General features: G+C 34.4%; 1 protein-coding gene across 1 annotated transcript; it reads right to left on the bottom strand.

Annotated features, from left to right (window-relative positions):
• Positions 1-562: 562 nt before the first annotated feature.
• On the bottom strand, positions 563-18,810 carry LOC105208789 (cuticle protein 16.5). The gene is made up of 5 exons (XM_011178826.3): positions 18,596-18,810; positions 12,164-12,413; positions 11,545-11,895; positions 2,041-2,122; positions 563-1,825 (listed from the first exon to the last, which is right to left on the bottom strand). Exons 1-5 carry the CDS (start codon positions 18,605-18,607, stop codon positions 1,759-1,761), a joined length of 762 nt encoding a protein of 253 aa, XP_011177128.1. The 5' UTR covers positions 18,608-18,810; the 3' UTR covers positions 563-1,758.
• Positions 18,811-19,865: the final 1,055 nt, after the last annotated feature.

Below are 19,865 nucleotides of genomic sequence, written 5' to 3' on the forward strand. Positions count from 1 at the left end.
TAACTGTCAACAGTGATTTGGAAGCCAAGACGCGAATGCGCTGACTGTTTGTTTGATGACAGGAGATATTTCGTCATGTCCTCGTTCAATAAATAATGTCAAATGGTTAATCATAGATTGGTGTAAATCAAATATAATATGTATAGTTCTCAAGTGTATTTCAAGAGCTTATTGGTGATTACGATTCTTCACTTATTTGAAATATTCCACTAATTATGTCACTTTGTTGGTAGATCTATCTATATTCGATCTCCTAAATATCTATATACTTATCCATATGCGATTGATAGAATAGTACTTACTCTATGTAATGATCTGTTCGAGCTCGTTAATACACTTCGGAGAATGTGCTATATATCATATTCATTCTATACTATCTATTTGACATCTTCGGGGCCTGTAAGCGCTGCTGATCTCTAAAGTTTGTTATTTTCTCGATAGAAACTTTTTCAGAAACCCTTTCTTTCTCCCAGTAAAGTACCCAAAAACAAATTCACCCACCTTTTCTTTTCACTGCTGAAAATCTCTAAAGGAAACTTTGAAAATTGAAACCACACAAATCTTGACTTATTCCACAGCATTAGCATTCGCTTTATTTTAACATTTCATATTTTCGTATATAAATTCGTACAATATTATTAGACAATAATATACAAATTGAAAACGCAAACAAAGCTGAGAAATGCGCATTGTGTAGAGAAAGTGATTTAAGTGTTTATGTATTCATTATTATTTGACAAACAAAACCAAAATAAAAATTCAAATGAAAAACTAAAATTTAACCGCGATAAAAACAACTTACACATACATAGAGTATAAAACGTAAATGGAGAGAATAACAATGAATGAATTGGTGTGATGTTCGGAGGATGCACACACACACACACGAACACATATGAATACACATACAAAGGAAGTGGAATATGCACGAGTGTATATTCGCAAGTATTAAGGCGTTGTTGCATGAAATGACATTGTTGCGCGGAATTTCGTGGAATTAAATGCAAATCACAGCGGAAGACAATCGAATAATGAAAATCGAAAATTCAGGCAAAAGCGAGGATGGAGCGCGGTGGACTATTGTAGTTTTTCGCTGCATACTTTTAGGCGCTGTGGCTTACACTGCTGTAAAGCGCATATATTGACTGCCGCAGCCGCGTACATGGCTTGTGGCTGTGTTGTAGGTGTTTGTTGTTGTTGTTGCCACATTTTTACACGCAAAATATAATAGCGAAAGTTATTTACAAATTATGCATGCGCTTTTTTCGTCTCCCACCTGTTTTTTGCCAGCGCTTCCGCTTCCGCTTGCTACTTGCCACACATACTCGCTCATTTTTTGCGTCGTCTCTTTTCGTGTTTTTTTTTTTTGGTTTTTGCATTTGCGTGTGTGTTGTTTTAATTGTTATTCATTGTTGTGCTGTTTGTTGTTGTTGTTGCTGCTACTGTTGTTGTTGTCGGTATCGTTTTGTGCTGTTGTTCTTGTTGTAATTTCCTGCTGTTATCCTACATATAATAATGTTATCATTTTGTTTTCTTCTTTTCTTATTTACATCTTTGCTTTGTTTCTTTTTTATGCTTATAACTGTTTTTTTTATTTTAGTTATTATTATTTTTTTGTTTTTTGTTGTTATTTAGTTTCACGATGTTGGCGTTGGCGCACAACCAACGCGCTTTGAACGCTTCCATCTCCATCTCACTCCACTGCTGCTCTCTCACTCACTCCTACTCTCAAGCTCCTGTTCTGTGTGTCCCTTTCGCTTAGTAACCGTAATGCACTCCATGTCCAGCAACGGCGGTATGCACTAAAGCGGGTGCGGCGAGGGTCCTGCGAAGCAAGGTCAATGAAATTTTATTAAAGAGTGTTGGAAAAGAATAACGTTGCAAATGAGTTTGAAATAAAAATCTCACTGCATGACCTCCGAGTAGTAAACACTGTTTAGTAAGCCTTACATAATGAGCAACAATTTAAATTTAGTTACAGTATATAGCTGCACTCACTCTCTCTTTATTTCTCTCTCCGCCTTAAACTAATTTACTTACTTAACGGCGAGCGGTGCCAAGGCTGGTGCAGCGAGTGGTAAACCATGTGCCAAGCTAGCGTGTCCAAGTAGTGCGGGTCCTACTGCAGTTACGTATTCAGGCATATGAGGAATGTGAAAGAAAAGAGAAATGGAAAAAATATTTATCATAAATATATATTTTGTTTTAGTGGCATGAATGAATAGTTTATAAAGTGACAGAAAAATAAAAGAAGAAATTACTGTTTAAATAAGATGGTCTATAAGGTATACCTCTAGGCGCAATATGCCTTGAAATATTAAAATAAATTCATTTTTCATTACTTATAACACGCCAACAACTTAAACACTACAGCTATAAAGAAATATCTTATAAAGCAAGCTCATTTTACAGAAGCTTTCAGAAAGTTTTCCGATGTGTCTCATATAAAGATATTTTATTAAATTTTCGCCCAAATGTATGCTTCAAATTTTTGTTCGGTGCTTGATTTTTCAAAATCATTCTCTATAAATAATTTTGAGTATAGTTGATACTTAATCTAGTGACCAACTCTATTTAAATTGCTCAAAAGTAACAAATAATTCGATTTGTGTACTCAAAGCCATTAAAAAATTTAAATTTTTTGTACTCAAAATTGATTTGAAATACCATAGTGATCAAGCGAACTTAACACAGACTTCAAATACTCTAAATCGTTTTCTTCAACTCATTGCTAGAACACTTCATTAATGGTATGTATTCAATACTCATTCAGACAAAAATACTATATATTAAATAAATATATATTAAATATATGACTCAGAACTAACGAACAATACAAGATGAGTACTCCAAAATATTAAATACTAAATATTGGTACTCTATATCGACACTACTCCAATTCTTACTCAAAAGTCATTGTGTCCAGCATTCGATACTCAAAAATATTGACAGAAATTTATTCCTTAGAATATCATAAAAAATAATCCAAAGTACTCAGTCAACCTTAGAAGTATTCAGATACTTAAAGAACTCGTAAGTCGTTGATAGAAAAGAATTCATAAAATATAATTAAAGAGTACTCATAAGCACTCAAGAAGTATCGCTGTGTTCTACTTTTCTCTTGTAGATCGAAGAAATCTCACGCCAGGACTTTTTCACTCGAAAGTCGTTGATAGAAAAAAATTCAGATGAAAAAAAATTCACTCCATTCAACTTTTCTTTTATAGGTCGAAGAAATCTCACGGTGCTTCAACGAAATGATAAGACAATTATTTTCTCAACTACAAACTAATATCTTCAACCCACTTATGTATCTGTAATTTCTAATTAAAAGCTCGTTAGCGAACTTTTTAGCGCATGTTTAACTGAAATTGGTAACTTTCCATGAACAAGTTGCTGTGCACACTGAATTACAGGCAACGTGGAAAGTAGAAACACTCATTTCAGTCTATAATATGGAGATATACCTACAGAAATGGCGGCTTATTTATCCGCAAGTATGCCGTAGTTTATTACGCCGCCACACACAAACTGTAAGTTGAATACAAATGTTTCCACGAAACCGTAAATATTTTGATAATAACACCCCCACCGGCCATAAAGCTTTTAAGCTCCGAGCAACGCCAACCTGTGTATACCACGCAGCCACTACGCTGCAGCTGCTTTATTATCTCGTCGATAATGACTTGTTGGGATAATTAAAGTCGACATAGTTGCAGCGCGTGTCTCTTCCTCGTGGCATTTAACGCGAAATGTGCCTTCCTACCTGATAGCGACTAACTTGTTGTCATATGTTGTTCGGTTAATAGTTTATCCTCGCTACCGAAGCGTTGTAAGCCGTTTAATGCGCATATGCTGAGCTTTGGTTGTTGCTGTGAGTTTGTATTGTGTTTAAGGTAATTAAAATTCCCAGAGGCTCCCATTTAGGCTTCACAAAATTAGTTAAATTGGCGTTCGTTTGTATTGTTTAGTTGGTTCTACTATTATTACTTAGCTTCAAGAAAGGTCCGATCAGAAATTAAGTATGAATAAATTTGAAAATATTAGATCTGGGATCGATACTTTTAGATTGTGATATTTTAAAGAATTGTCATTCCTCTGTAGTCGGATTTAAAATGATTTTCTGCATAACAAAACTTGTCTGAGAACCTAGAATATGATAGTTGAAGATCATATAACATTCTTCTATCTTATATTTAAATTGAAAACCACATTCTATTATCCCATATTTGACACAACTTCTGTCCAGATTAGTTTTCAATCAAAGAGAAGTCGAAGAGTTCCCTTACGATCTGAGGTCTTTTCATAATAGTCAAGGAAAAACGATTCGACATCGTTACACTTTGAGGTTTAGACCGATTGAGGTTTAGACACATTGACTGTTGAAACACCGAGGCATGGATCAACAGATTCTTTCGTTCTATGTTAAAGCATGACATCTGGCAGAATATGTATATAAAGGTAATGGAATCTTTTAATTTAGAGGGTGTTATTTCTACAATCAGAAAACTAGGACGTCTCCAGAACCAATATCACCAATAGAATCTCTTAACTAATATTACGCTAAAACAAAGTCCACATGAAATATCTCCAAGCCTTGACTCTTACTGCCAACGTCGGAGTTTTGAAACCGTGGACAATTTTCCTCAAATTGAAACCCGTTTGAGAGTCTATATAATGTGAGACCTGTATTCCAAAGAGGGACCACATTGAACTGAGTTGGAAACTCAGAATCAAAGGCTTGTGATACTTGAGGAGTCTCTCATCATGACACTATTAATTTAGCTTATGGAATAACCATGCGCTGAAGTGGTTCTTCTGGTTCTTGAGTGACATATTTTAGTAAAACTGGAGGTATACAATGCTGAATATGGTATAAGAGGATGACTGAAGTTGAAGGAACACATATTAGACTAAATATATATTTAAAGCTATAGTCATACTTGAGGCAATAAAATGTTTTTTATGCAAAAAATTCATTGACTTATCAACTTGCTTCTGTAATTCCCAACCAGTTAACAAAATAAGAAATTCTCAACAATTATAGCACATTAAGTAATGTCAGATCAACCGTGCATTCATTAAACGTGAAGTACCCGCAGTAAAGGGAAATCCATGCATAGGGTTGCCAAGTAATTTGAAATTTCAAATGCAAACGTCTTCGCACTCAAAAACTTTTGTGCCACACGTGTGCACACACAGCACATTAAATTGTTTTAAAATGCATTTATTCGCGCATTGTAAGACAACACCGGCAGACACAGGAGTGTCTGCATGCCGAAGACGGTCGAATAGAACACTCAGCACAGCATTCGTTGAATGTGTAACCTGATGCATAGCGACGCGCACTCGTAAATAGACAAAGATGTCAGACAAGTCAAGTGTGAGTGCTAAAGGCTTTGTAAGCACACATGCGCACACGCACTTATGGGATTTCAGCTTCCAGGCGAGGAAAATGGAATTTCTTCTTAGCACTGCAGGCACCTGCAGTGGCTTGCCGCGAACAAATTAAATGCGAAATGGTGGAGGAGAGAAGGGCGAGCGCCAAGAATAATGCAAGTGATAATGTAGATCAGATTTCAGTTGAATTCACTTATACACCTTTACATATAGATATGTATGTCTGTGTGTGAGTGTGTCCGTCCTGTTGTTTTTAATGCGCACAAAAGCCATAACGGCACATTGTGTGCATAGTGCGAGAATGCCATAAATCAATGCGGTGCAAAGTAAAGTGGCGAATAGTCGTCGTCACAGTTGAATTTATGACAACTTGCAGTCACAACTACATATACACACATACACTTACATATATACAACATACAAGTGTGTTGGCGCTCATGTATTCCTTTGTAAGCGCTCGGTTGTGATTCGTTCCTTGAATGCATGAAAAATTTATGACAAATATTATGTAATAATGCAGTTTTGATGTGAGTCCGTTTGTACTGCTCTCATATATATACATATATGCATGAGGGCTTAAGAGGTTGTGTTGTGGCATAAAGACTCTTCAGCTCTTTTATGTTGGAAAATTTATTATTTGTTCGGAATTAATGATGTGCTTAAAATGTTGACTGAGTATTTGTCTTGACTTTGAACTAGAAATTTAAGGTAGTAAATTTTTGAAGCTACGGATTGTGTGGACAAGCAGAAATTACTGACTTTTTGGAGAACACTGTAATTGAAACAAAGGATCATTGATTAAAAAAAAATGAAAGAAAACATTAAAACATGCTTTACAAGAAGTAGAAATGTGGGTCTTCGACAACATCTTAGAATCGTTCTCTTTCTGATTAACAACGATAACATATTAGGAAGTATAATAAAAATTAAATCCAAGTTGTGCGCTAACCTTCGAGAAATTCGCAGAAACTCTTAAAAGAAAGAGCAATGAGAATCAATATTGGAAATTTTAAAAGTATATTAATTAAGTATTTAAATGTAATGTAAAGAAATTGGAAAAAATATTAAAAAATAATAATTTTTCGAACAAATGGCAACTCTCAACGAAAATTAAAACTTAAAAAACATTCAGCTTGTATATTAGAAATGTATTGAAAATGTTTTTTTTTTCTCTTTTAAAATAAAAAAAAAATTCCGAACAGGTGGCAACACTTCACGAAAATTATTTTTAACTTTCAGCTTTTCTGAAAATTAATATTATTTTTTTTTATTTTTAAATAAATTAATTTTGCGAACAGGTGGCAAATCTCTCCAAAATATATATTCAAATTATTTAAACTATTTAGCTCTTCGACTGAATTTTATAGTATTTATTTAACGAAATTTTTTTTTTAATCTGATAACTTTCAAATATATGGCAATACTAATAACTTCAAGTCATCATAAATAACGGTTCAAATCTATACGCTTTGTATAATACGAGTGTTTTGCTTTGTTGTTGCTGCTCATAGTTCTCTTGGGAAATAAGCAGGTCTCTAATATATTTTAAAAACTGACTTTTTCATTTTTTCAAGGCCTACCTTTAGGCTGAATGCTCAAATATACTAGCTTGGAAGCAATCTGTGGGCAACCGGTATAAAATTTGGTTAAAGTTTTATAGTAAAATATTTAATTTAATACGCAAACAAAACAATTTAATAGTTCAAAAGACAATAATGCCACATATTACTTAAATCTATCACTATCAATTTTAATTTACCTTCGACCAAATTGTCATTCTAGTCACCTTAAAGCCGTCCAAAGCACTATATATACACTTTAAGAATATATAATTATATATATTTATGCCGACTTTAAAAGTCACAAGCGAATATTTGTTGCTTCCAGTATTGTAGCACAGCTTTGGGCGCGACAACTTGCAAATTGTGCACCAGAGAAAAATTAGCCGGCGCTAGCATTTGTAAGGTACCGAAGGTTGACATAAATATATAAATAGAGAAATGAAAAAATGAAATAAAATAATACAAAATAAACAGACGGAAATCGTGAGTAAAAAGCAGGAAGTTAAAAGTTTGCTATAAAACGCGAAACAAATAAGCAAAACATGTTAGCGAACGAGAAAACAAGCGACGAACAGCGAAACAAATCCCCACGGGCGTGGACGGACAATAAAAAATGCCAACAAATTGCAGCTTGTTTGAGTATGTGTTGTGAGGCGGTGACTGCAGCGCTGGCCGCTTGCTTGGACAGACAGTCAGAAGACTGACAGCTTAACGAAATTTGCTAACAAAAGTGCCAGCGGCAGGCGACGCGCGCCGGAAGAGACATCAATCAGAAGCCTGCAATGGACTTGGACGGCAGTGATGGAGAGAGAGCGACAGACTCACACACTTTGACGACATAACGGCACTGGAGACAGTTGCCGAAAATGCGCCAAGAGCGCGACGGGCGGACCAAAAATTAATAATGATTGATTATTTTTGTTGCTGCAAGCCACTCATACTATGCAGTGAGTGCTGCCACGCCAAGCTCTCGTGCGCCTCAGCGTTGTGAGCTATGTGTGTCTGATAACGGTGCTATTTCACAGCTGTCCAATATGTGTCCGAAATTGTGCGACGAGCAAATGAATTGACTTGACAAACGTCCAGTACGTCAATCGAGCGTTTGTAGTGTGCTTGAAGCGAGGAAGATACAGCATGGCGTTTAATGGAAGAGAGAGGTAAGGAGTCCTGCTCTAATGGAGCAGAAGTAATGTAATGTGCAAGCGTGTGCCAACTTGGGCAGTATCTTTATAAAATAATTCTGCTTTCAAGTTCTTTAAAAGTTCGTTTGTGTGTGTGACTTGTGGGGAATGCACGGAAATTAGGTAGCAATACAGCATTACATACACACATCTCTACGGTAGCATGTCCCCACTGTGACAAAAGTAAATTAAAAATTGACTTATTGAGTACGTGACTTATTGGTCTGCATTTGACTGGATTGGGAGCGAGAAAATTATTCTTTTGGTTTGAGAATTTTTATTTTATCTAGCAAAGAAATTATTTTGGCTGTGAGAATAGAGGAGCGGACAAGAGAAAGAAAGAATCTTAATGTTCAAATTCAGGTCCAAAATTACATTAAAGAAATCAAAGTTAAATTTGAAAATGTTACAGGAGAGCAATTGATATGCGTGTGTTCAAGATCTCCTCAAAAGCTCCAAAGCTCCGGAGCACTAAAGGTGAGTGTAATAAAAGGCTCCAGAGTATCTGCGGTGACATGCAATTCAAAATGGAAGAGATCCTTGCTCATAATTTAGCTTCGAACTTAAGCTCGTAAGTTTTCTCTCTCAGAGAGAGAGAGTTTAAGACTGATAATGAGTGTCATGCTCCCTGTTCATCGTGAAAGCTCAAAGCTCTCAAATAATTATTAAAGTAAATAAGACTAGTAATGATTTCTTCCTTTTAATATAACCAGTACCATTGTGATTATATAAATGCGATTTGTAAGTGAAAGCTTTCAAAGCTTCAAAAGTTCAAATTCAGGATGCATGTTTTTTTAAGCAACTTCAGTTCCAAAATCTCCGTTTGAATGCCGCCGCATCATTACAGGTTGAAAGTGAGAAATTGAGCTTTGTACTTTTGTGCTTTCATTGGCGAAAGTTCTTCGATTTAATATAAGATTTTTTTTTCAAGTATTGGTTCCTAAGCTCTAGATCATTCTATTGCATATGAATTTAAGCTAGTTTTAAGCTAAGTTAAACATTTTTTAAGCCCTAAATCTTTCGTATTTATTATTGTAAACTAATATTACACTATATAACATAAAGTTCCCACAAAACGCTAAGTCGGTTACGCAAACAAACTTCATTTCTAGAATAACACACATTTTCTAGCACATTGCGTACAACAAAGAGGCCGCAGCGCCTAAATGTATGCATGTACAATACTTTTTAATGCGCTCTCTCTCACTCTAAATGTATGCTATCTCTACGCCTTCATCCATAGTCGTTAATATATATTTTAAAGTGTCTTTCGTTTTTGTTCACGCTTCATTACAAAGTTCAACAACACATCACCTGACTGCATAAAGCTTTTAAGTAGATTAAATGTGGCAGTCAATATGTAACTTAGTGTTGCCACAAAAGAATATGATAAACATATAAGCTTCAATGGGTGGTTGTGGTCGACAAAAACAAATGTTTTATGCGTGTGTTTGTTGTTTTTTCATATATAGAATATGTCGTAAGCAGTCAATGCTGTTGGCGGTTACTATGTCTGTGCTGCCTATGGAGTTAACCTACGCAATAGACTTTTATATGCAGATATGTATTTTTATACGAGTAGAATATAAGTGGTGAGTGAATCTGTTGACAGAGCTCTTTATATGGGTTAATATCGGTGTATTCTTTTGATAACATTTTGGTTAAACAATTATAACTGTTTGATCATGTTATGGAGTGGAGAGTTATTAAGTACTTATATGGTATAAGTAAGTATAATGTTTTATACATTAAAAAATACCGTTATCTGATAGACTACCCCGTTTGAATAGCAAAAAAATAAAAAAAAAAATATTTTACATTTCCATTCAATATACAAATATATACGCTTCTCTGGAATATCAAACTCTATTGAACCATAATACTATAATACACTTGTGCCAAACTGGCGTTGGGTACAAAAATTAGTTTTATATGTGGTACGTATGTATATTTAAATATCTCAATGCGAAGAAGAGTAGACGCTTCTATAAATAAGATATTATTTGCTATTTGCTTCCATACCCTTACATAGAATATACACACACCCACATATTAAGTATATACACAAACAATTATAAAGTTCATTTCAAAAGTAAAATCTTTGCAGTGCAAAAGTTGGCTGAATATAAAGTTAAATTGCTCATTAGTAAAAGTAAATGCTATTTATACAGCAACATGCATAAATATAGGTACATGCAAACGTATTAAGATCAAATTTGGTATATAAATACATAATATATATATACATAAGTAATATATAAACTAAAAAAAAAGAAAAAATTCCTCAAACTCGGGAAGAGTGAATTTTCTTCAGCTGATGCTCAATATTATTATGAAAGTGTGCCTTAACTTCTAAGAATTTCAAAAAAATTCTCAAAAAAGAGCGCATTGAAGTGAAATGTTATACATTTTAGAGGTATATTAGTGCACATCTTGAACTCTGATTTAAAAATTTAGAAAAAAAAACTATTAAAGAGTCGAAAGAAAATATTTTCACGAACAGGTGGCAACCCTACACGAAAAAATTTTGATAAGAAAATGTGAGTGGTATGTATATTAGACTGCATCTTAAACATTAATTAGAAATTTTTGGAAAAATTAAATAAATTTTACAAACAGGTGGCAACACTTTACGAAAGATATTTTCAATTTTAACATCTCTTAAACGTGTTTTCTATTATCGAGATATGAAGAATTTTCACAAAATAAAAAATAATATTCAAATAGGTGGCAACGCTCATAAAAAAATAACTAATAATATATAATAACAATTAAAATAGTTCAGTCATCAACTTCATACAACTTATTCAGCTTTCACATTGTAGTGTTTCTTTAGCGAATAATATATTTTAACTTAATAATTTGCCAATGGGTGGCAACACTAATAACTTGAAGTAGTTAAAAAACATTTAAGTCTCTATACTGGTGCTTGGTATATTAAGAGTATGTAGGGGTGCTGTTGGACAATACGGTACTCTTGAGAAATTAACGCCTTAAAATATTTTTTAGGGAAATTAGAAGTTTAGCGCTGGAATATGAGGAACGTACAAGGTATTGCATGTGCAAAAAAATCAAATTATAAAGAAAGAGCGACCGACAGAGATTTCTGATCAAGATTTGTCAATAAAGTTTTAATCCGGGATTTTAAGATTTTTAAGGAGGGTTCAACTGACCGATACAGACTGGACTAGGCTAAAATATAGCAGATAAATGTATAATTTAAAATATATATTTATGATATAAGCACTTATGTATTTTTTTAATTATAACCCAACACCACAAGGCGGATATAATTATAGATTTAACCAGATTTTGTATTTTTAAAAGATTTTTAAATAAACTGACGCTCCCTGTGAGTTAAAAAAAAGCTACACACAAAGCGTAGGTGCACAACTACATACCATAAGCCGGTGCCGAAGCGTATTTCAAAGTGGCGGCGGGTGCAGCAGCGACATAGCTATGCGAGAGAGCGGCAGGAGCGGCGGCATAATGACCATAGGCGGGCGCAGTGGCAGCAGCATACTGAATAGCGGGAGCTTGGTAGCTGTAAGCGGGAGCGTGATAACTCGCAGCCGGTGCGGCGTAGGCGATGCCATGCGAGAGAGCCGGAGCAGAGTGTGCCAAAGTCAAAGCGGGCGCCGCGTAGCCGTGACTGATGGTGGCGGCGGCTGGAGCGGTGTAGGCATGCGCGGCGTAGGCGGCCGGCGCGGCATATGCGTGAGCGATGGGCGCGGCGGCGGCGATGATATGACCTTATTGTTTTTGCAATTGCGTTTTTTTATGTAAGCAGTTTTTTCGTTTTTTTTTATTAAGTAGTAGTGTAAGTGAAAGCAAGAGTACAAGAGTGCAAGAGTGCAGAAGAAGCATACGAAAGTGCAAGAGAAGGTGAGAGTGCGTAATGTGGTACGGTTAAAGTGGTGTAATGTAGTGCGAAATAAAATATTATTTGATTAATTACATTACTTAAATGTCACACACGAATTTTTACAAGCCCTTGGACCCATATTTTTAAACACTTACCACCGACATGTGGCGCCAGTCCGGCGTCATTGCTGATGCTTGAGCGCTGCACGTGCGATTGCGAATGCGCAGTCTGCACGGCGCTGGAGTAGTCCGACTGCGACGACTGGCCGTAGTGACCCTTGACGGTGTGCTCCTGCGAGCTGCCCACAGAGGCATGATCCACGCTGGGCGCGGAGATGGAGTAGGCAGCGGGGCCACCGGGTCTGGCATGCGCGCAGGCAACCAAAGCGGCAAGAACGAAAATAACCTGCAATAAAGTACAATGAAATAAACTGATAAGAAGAGCGCAATAAAAATCAGTAAATTAAATACAATTAATTGGCGCGGCATATTTTGTGAGGCGCACAGCCACATGTGATACAGTTGCCACAAGCAAATAAAACGCACATTTGCCGCAATTAATTAACGGCAACAACACGCGCTTTACAACCGCGCAAACAGTTACAGGATGCGCAGCAAATAAATTGCAATCGCGCCCACACCCCACCGTAACTCCGTCAAGCGCGAAGTTCAACTTTTTGGCGCGTCTTCTGTGTCTGTGTCTGCGTCGTGATGGACAAACTTTTTCACTGCCGCAGCGCTGCGATGCACACACAGACATTTGGAGAGTTTGTAATGCTTAAAGTTTTAATTAACATTTTCAGAAAATCGGAAACCCGATAATGTTACGCCGCTACCTAGCACTGCCTTGTAGCTGCGGCGCCTTCATTACCAATGCGTATTTTATGAAAATAAAGGTGTTGGAAAATTTCTCAAATACTGAATTTTGAGCGAGTGTGGATTCTTTTGTAACATATACATATGTATATAGTGCGCAAATTTCCAAGCGCATATCAAAATATAATCATTAATTGCACAAGAATTTAGCGCGCTCGTTATTGTTGAAGTGCTCGCTTTTCCAGGAAACTGCGCAATTCAATTCGCTGATACTCGCGAACAACAAAATTTCGAAACAAAACAATTTAGCGTTGAATTTCAGATTGCTCTCTAAAGTTGATATGCCAAGTTTTATGAACAAAAATGAAACACCATTTTGGCTGAAAATTGGTAGAAAAAACTTGAAAAGCAATTAAATAATTTTAATTGGTAGAAAATGCTAAATTCATAAAATATATTTAATATTAAATGCATATATTTACATTAGGGTGGTACTAAAAAATATTTAATACTTGATTTTTCCACTCACTAGTCGCTATTATAGTCTTAGAATCCCCTTTAACTTTTCATTTCTATCAAAAGTGTTTAAAATACGATAGGCTAGCCTTTTGATTACCTTTCGATGACTCAAAATTTCTACACTTTTTTGATTATATGACATATCTTTTCTATTTGGTGAAGGTACTTTGGGTTACTCATACGCCACGTCCATCAAAATTATTTCGTAATCAAGAGTAATCGTCCCTACAAGAGTGAGAACACATAATATTTATAGTCTTAGGAAATTTCTAGGTTATTTTGAGCCTCAGTTTTTTTGAACCGTTTTTTTTTTTATTCAGAAAGTTAACTAAACTTCTCGAATATGCAAAATAGTAAGTGTTAAATTTTGTTAAGTTCTACTCCTACACTATGGTGAAATTATTACAGAAAGTGAAGGGGTTAGGTTATCGTTAGTCAAACCACATCACCTTTTGAAATTGCGCAGGCATCCTAAAGGATGACTACAGTTCATTGACTACGTGACGGCACACTATCTGGTATCGCAAAGGACCAAAATTGGTCGATGTGTGGCTTTCTTGCCTACCAGACTAACCTAACCTAAGGGTTTGGGTGGGATTCAAAATTCCAATATTTGAAAAGAAATTTGTTGTCTTATTAAATTTTGTCTTGATACAATTTGTTAAACAGGACCTTTGGAAGTTCCGCCTATCGTATATGGCGAAAATAGGACCAAAAAATTGATTTTTTTTCTTAAAACTTTGTTAAAAATTCAAATTTTCATATTTTCTTTTTTTTCTTCGTTCATTAACCATATGTATCCATGTACTATCGAAATATTTTTGGTTTACTGCTTTTAGTTGATCCAATAATGAATTAAGCTGTTCAAGAGCTGTTTTTGGACACTTAATGGGAGATGAAGTACCAACCAAAATTTCACAAAATACTGTTCAAATATGTATCTTTGATATGCTGAATCGTTTAAATAAAATATAGGATAGTACATATTTAAAAAATGTTTTTTAAATGCTCTTGTTTTCAACCTCTAAAGCCCACCTGACACCTTACACCTGAATTTCAAATTTATATCAAAACTATTATGTTTCCTTTCGAACCAATCATATTTTTGGAGAAAATTTCAAAGAGCCCAACTGTTCTCTAAGGAATTTAAAACACCCGCATGTGTGGCTGGGAAGGCAAATGTAGCTTTAGTTAGTGAGATATTAGCGGAATAAGAGAATTAGTGAATTATTTTTGGTGACTGTAAATTTGAGGTCTTGATAAACCTTACGAAAATGGATTAGGTTCCTTGAATAATATAAATCTGGGTAAATCAATGAGACTTTATTCAAAATAAAATGCTTAACCAAGAAGTGAAAAAAGAAAAAAAAAAACAATATAAATAAAAGCATTACTAAAACACAATTTATTCATATCCGAAATCCGAATTTATCAACCAGTGTAAATATTGTTGAAAATTGCACAATTTTACATACAAAAAATGCACAATAAAATAACATATGCAAATCGAAAACGAGTGCAATTTCTTTCAAGTGAAGCAATCAAAGGGTATGAACATACTAAAAATATGCAAACACACAATGAAGCTACACCATAACACTTAAAATTTAGTGTGTACTACCCTTCGGATTTGCATCGAAGTGTCAACATCTCGCACACAAATGCACGCATATCCTTAGTATGCACTTTAACACTACACAATTTTGGCATTTCTTGCTTTTTGTTGCTGTGAAAATGCACTGAAAGAGTTCTCAGACTGTCGTCATGTGTGTACTTAACATTTGTTGTTGTGTTTATTTGTTTGGCGTAATTTTGTATGGAGCGTGACACTGAAGGTAGGTCAGTATGAGTTTATAAAATATGCGTAAATATAATACTGTACATATTTATATGCTCGTATACTGTAGATGCATTTATTCAATACAATAAAATATTTTATGTTCTATACTAAGCGTAAATTTTATAGCTGAGTGGTTTGCATTATTTATTGTCGTCAATTTTCTAGCTGTTGAATGTGATTTGCAGAAATTTTAAAATTGTTTGTTTCATGCTCTTAAACCAATTTAATGTGATTCAAATATTACAAAATTTTACTAAATGTATCAATATTATTTTAGAAAAAAAACAGGTGGCAACACTCTTTTTTAAATATTTCAGTTATAAATTCTTAAAACGTTTAAATTTCATATCCATTTTGTAAGTTATATCTAATTTAGTAAATAAACATTTTTTGAATAGATGGCAACCCTCTTCACAAATATCTTCAACAGATATTATTATTATACTTATTTAAATTGATATCTATATTGTAGTATTTCAGTTAATAATAAAATAACAATAATTCAAAAAACGTAACAGGTGGCAACCCTAATATATTTTTTCGTGTAAATTTTCAAAAAAATTATTTTTATATTTCATATGCCTATTATATCTTATAATTCGCTTTTCTTATCTAATTTGCCAAACCAAATTTTTTTAAATAGATGGCAACGCTACTCAGAAATTTTTCTCAACAAAAAGTTGTATTATGTCTATTTAGTTTAATAATAATAATTAATATATATCGTAATAAATGTTTTATCAACTTAATTAAATTAAACATTTTAAACAGGTGGCAACACTGTTTTGAAAACATTTTCAATTGTAGGCTTTCTGAGCTTTCTCTTCAGTTTGATACCCATATCTTAATGTTTCTTTATCTTCATACATTTTTTCGAGTCAAAAATTACCAACAGCTGGCAACCTCTATTATTAAACATTCTGGACCAATTAGTTCGAAAAATATAAATTAAACCGATTTAGCCTTCACTGCCACAAAATTATTAAAGAAGTTTCATTACAAAAGTTATCCCTCTCTTTAACGGTTCCCCAAGTGACAGCTCAAAGATTCTTTAATTAGAAAATCACTCACGAGCGCAACTGCTGCGTTGCAGCTAAAAATATACAACACGCGATTAACTAGTACACTGGAATTGACTTAAGCCCGCAGCGCAGCAGAAGAAGAAGAGATAAGAACAGCGCTTGCACTGACTTTAAGGCACTAAGATGGTAAACAAGGAAAGAAAGAGAGCAAGAAGCAAGAAAAATGCACTCCAGTTGAAATACGGAAAGATGCCGCGATTACGACACAGAAAATGGCAGAACTTGCGAGTAAACATTTTGAAAATAAACTTTCGCCAAACAGCCGGCGAGCTGGCAAGCGAGCGAGTGAGTGGAAAAAATTGTGCGAAAACTTTTGCGAAAACAACAACTCGCGCTGTGCAAAGATGAAGAAAATGAGGTCTGTGTAGCCGCGTTCGCTGACTCCTGAAACTGCTAAAGGATTTATAACGAAGCTAAAGCAACAACATAAACAACAACAAACTTGTAATATTTGTGCGTGTTGAACTTACAAAGTTTCTCGTTTTTCATATACTTTTCTTGGCTTTTTGATTTAAAATCTTCAATAGGAAATTTTTAGTGTGCCACATTGACTTTGTATGAAGAATTATATGTGAATAAGTCTACGTATATGGGAAGGTATATTTGATTATGAGGTTGAAACCCATGCTTTTGTGGCATAATGTATTTATTTTGAGAACTGTACACCTACTATTATGTGGCAGTGTATTTTTAAACTTTTCCTGTATTTATCTCGAGCTTGTATCCACATTTTCAACTTGTCACAATAATAATTTGCACATACTGACATCCACATTTTCCCGTTAAAATGCATTATGCAGCATACGGATGGCAAGAGAAGTGCAAAATATTTAAAACATATAAGAAATATTAAACGTGCGAGAGCATAGTTTATGGAAAAAAATCAAACACGAGCGGTAAAATTCAGAGTAGAAGAAAGGAAAGTTGAAATTAGTATTTTTCATGAACACAATTCATGGTATTCTTTATTTATAATTTTACTTTCATACTTTATGGCATTATTTTTCAATTAAACTTAAATGCAAAATTGAAATATTTTCTAAAGAAATTTCGAGAGCTTGAATTATAAAAAAAAATTAATTTTTTTCGTTTTTGAAGTTGGTATCCGAAACAGAAAATTTGAGTTCGAATTTCGATATGAAAAAATATGGAAAAATTGTGATAAATTACACAGCACAACACTCGGATGGGTATTGGATCAAACTATTTTTTTCCGGGGGATTGAGTCATAAGTAATAACAGTGTATTGTTCGATTTTCGAAGTTGGCTTCTAAAATCGAATTATATGGATTCGAAGTTCGAAAAAAATATTTTTTTTTATATTTTACAACATATAGCTACTAATATTATAAGGAAATATGTCTTTTTTATTTTTTCGAAGATACGATTCTTTCATATTAAATATATATGTAAATATAAATATTAAAGATGAAATTGGCGAAAGCCTCAAAAAAAGGCTGACTTAAGTAGCCGAAGAAACACATAAGGTGGACCAATAATTTATTTCACATATTGAAGGAGTTTTGGTTTTTTATTCAAACTAGGACTAGAATCCTGATAGCGTTTTGTGTCAGTTGTCAGAAGAATATAGACAGTCATAACGGTTTTTTGGTTTTTATCCGTAAAAAGCTCTCCTGCATGAAGTATTTTTTTCGATTATACGATGGAATAGATCCTGAAAAAAACACTTCTCCTTATCTTAAGGATGTATGACCCATAACCACCTTCGAATACAGTCGAAAATATCGTATTATGGAAAGCTTTTTATTGACATGGAAGAGGACCGATCGTTCGAACAAATATGAAACGGTTACGGTTCGATAATATTGAATCAAATTAAGGAGCGGAATTAGTCGCTTTTACTCAATTACGATGCACACTGCGTGGACTCTTAAGTAGGGTAATGGTTTTATGCTCACTGCAAAGATCACAAAGGATTGGTTCAAGAAAGAGAAAATTAGAGTTTTGTATTAGACAGTACAGAGTTTTGAGTTAGAACTCAGGAAAACTGAAAAATTACTCCTAGTCCAAATATTTAATTTTATTTATTTATTAAAAAAACAAGCAGATCTCATTCTTGAAACCCTGGAAACACATGTTAGGCGCATATCAGTACCAAATACTTGAAAATGTAGCAAAGTATTCTCCTCAAATGTTAAAAAATAAGCAAAAAGCACTTTAATTTCAGTTTCTCCAACCTTCAAGTGTCCTTTTTTGACACAAAAAACAAATAATATAATAACAAATTTTCCGTTTTCTTTCATGTCCTCCAAAAAAGTCCTTTTCAGTATTAAGAATAAACAACAACTGCAAACACTTTCGCCTGCATACCTTGAAAGCCATTTTATATATTTTTGTTTGCGAAAACTTCGACGAGCGTGTAATTAAATCACAAAAAAAGAGATTCACTTGCAACTTTTAACAGGCGACTTTGTGGCTTAACTTTTGCTTTGTACGGCAAACACTTTGTGGCACTTTGGCAAACGATTTGCGGTGATCAAACGTTTTCAAAAACGCACTAAAAACTGTTTCAATTTCGTATTCTTGGCGTTTATTTATACGCTTGGGCCATAAAGTTGTGGCAGCAGCAGCAGCCGCCTCAGCTGTGCGCCGCAACAGCAGCAACAATATTTGTAATAACAACTAAACTATTGGAAACTGTATCTGTGGCAGCGAAACGGGTTTTATTGTTTCGAGTTTGTTTTAGTTTTTCTTTTAGTTTTCCGGTGCAAAAATCCATTGCAGCGCGTAAGCTGCTGCGTTGGCTCTGGCGCACACAGCGTTTGCGGTCGTTGTTGTAGCGCCAAATCAGCAACATTTGCGGCGGCAAAATTAATAAGAGCAACGCGTCCGAAAAAAGTGCAGCAACAACAACAATAACAATATTATAATATATTTTCAGCTGCCACAATACAATACAAAAGTCCGCTTAACGGCTGCCGCCATCGCTGCACGATTTTTCAAGCAGCGCTTTTCCACCGGCAAGTTGGGGTGGCGGCTTGGACTTAAGCGAAACTTAAATGCTTACGAGTGGACTTTAAATTTCGATTTATGCATTTTATTTGTAACTTTAATGTTTTACTCTTAATGTTGTTGTATAACAAGGCAGATATTGTTTTTCTTTTCCATGTGATGACTTTAAGATTCTGAGTGTCTAAGCTAAACAAAGAAATTTTTATGCAAAATGATTCCCACGAGAATTCTGCTGGTTTTGAACATAAGTGAAATTACTTACAAAAACACTAATCAACACTGAGTAGCTCACAATGATCTTAAGATCTGATGCTCGTTTTTCAAGCTCAGATCGGCTTTTATTGATTTCTTCCCGGACTTAGTTTTCTTTTTCTTCTTAATTATCACCAATGGATGTGGTCTTACACTTTTGGTTCTGGGATCATTTTGTACAAAATTTACTTACATTTTGTTTTTAATATCTGTCATAAAAAATTATCAGACCGATTCACTTAGAATATGAACCTTCATCTGTAAATATTGTTCAGTTTTTATTTGGAAACCCTGTTTTTGAATATTTAAATATCTTCATTTTCAAATTTTCACTGCAAAACTAATTTTTATAAAGAGATTTTCACAATTTTTAAGT

This window comes from Zeugodacus cucurbitae, chromosome 5, assembly GCF_028554725.1.
Source record: "Zeugodacus cucurbitae isolate PBARC_wt_2022May chromosome 5, idZeuCucr1.2, whole genome shotgun sequence".
Taxonomy (NCBI): domain Eukaryota; kingdom Metazoa; phylum Arthropoda; class Insecta; order Diptera; family Tephritidae; genus Zeugodacus; species Zeugodacus cucurbitae.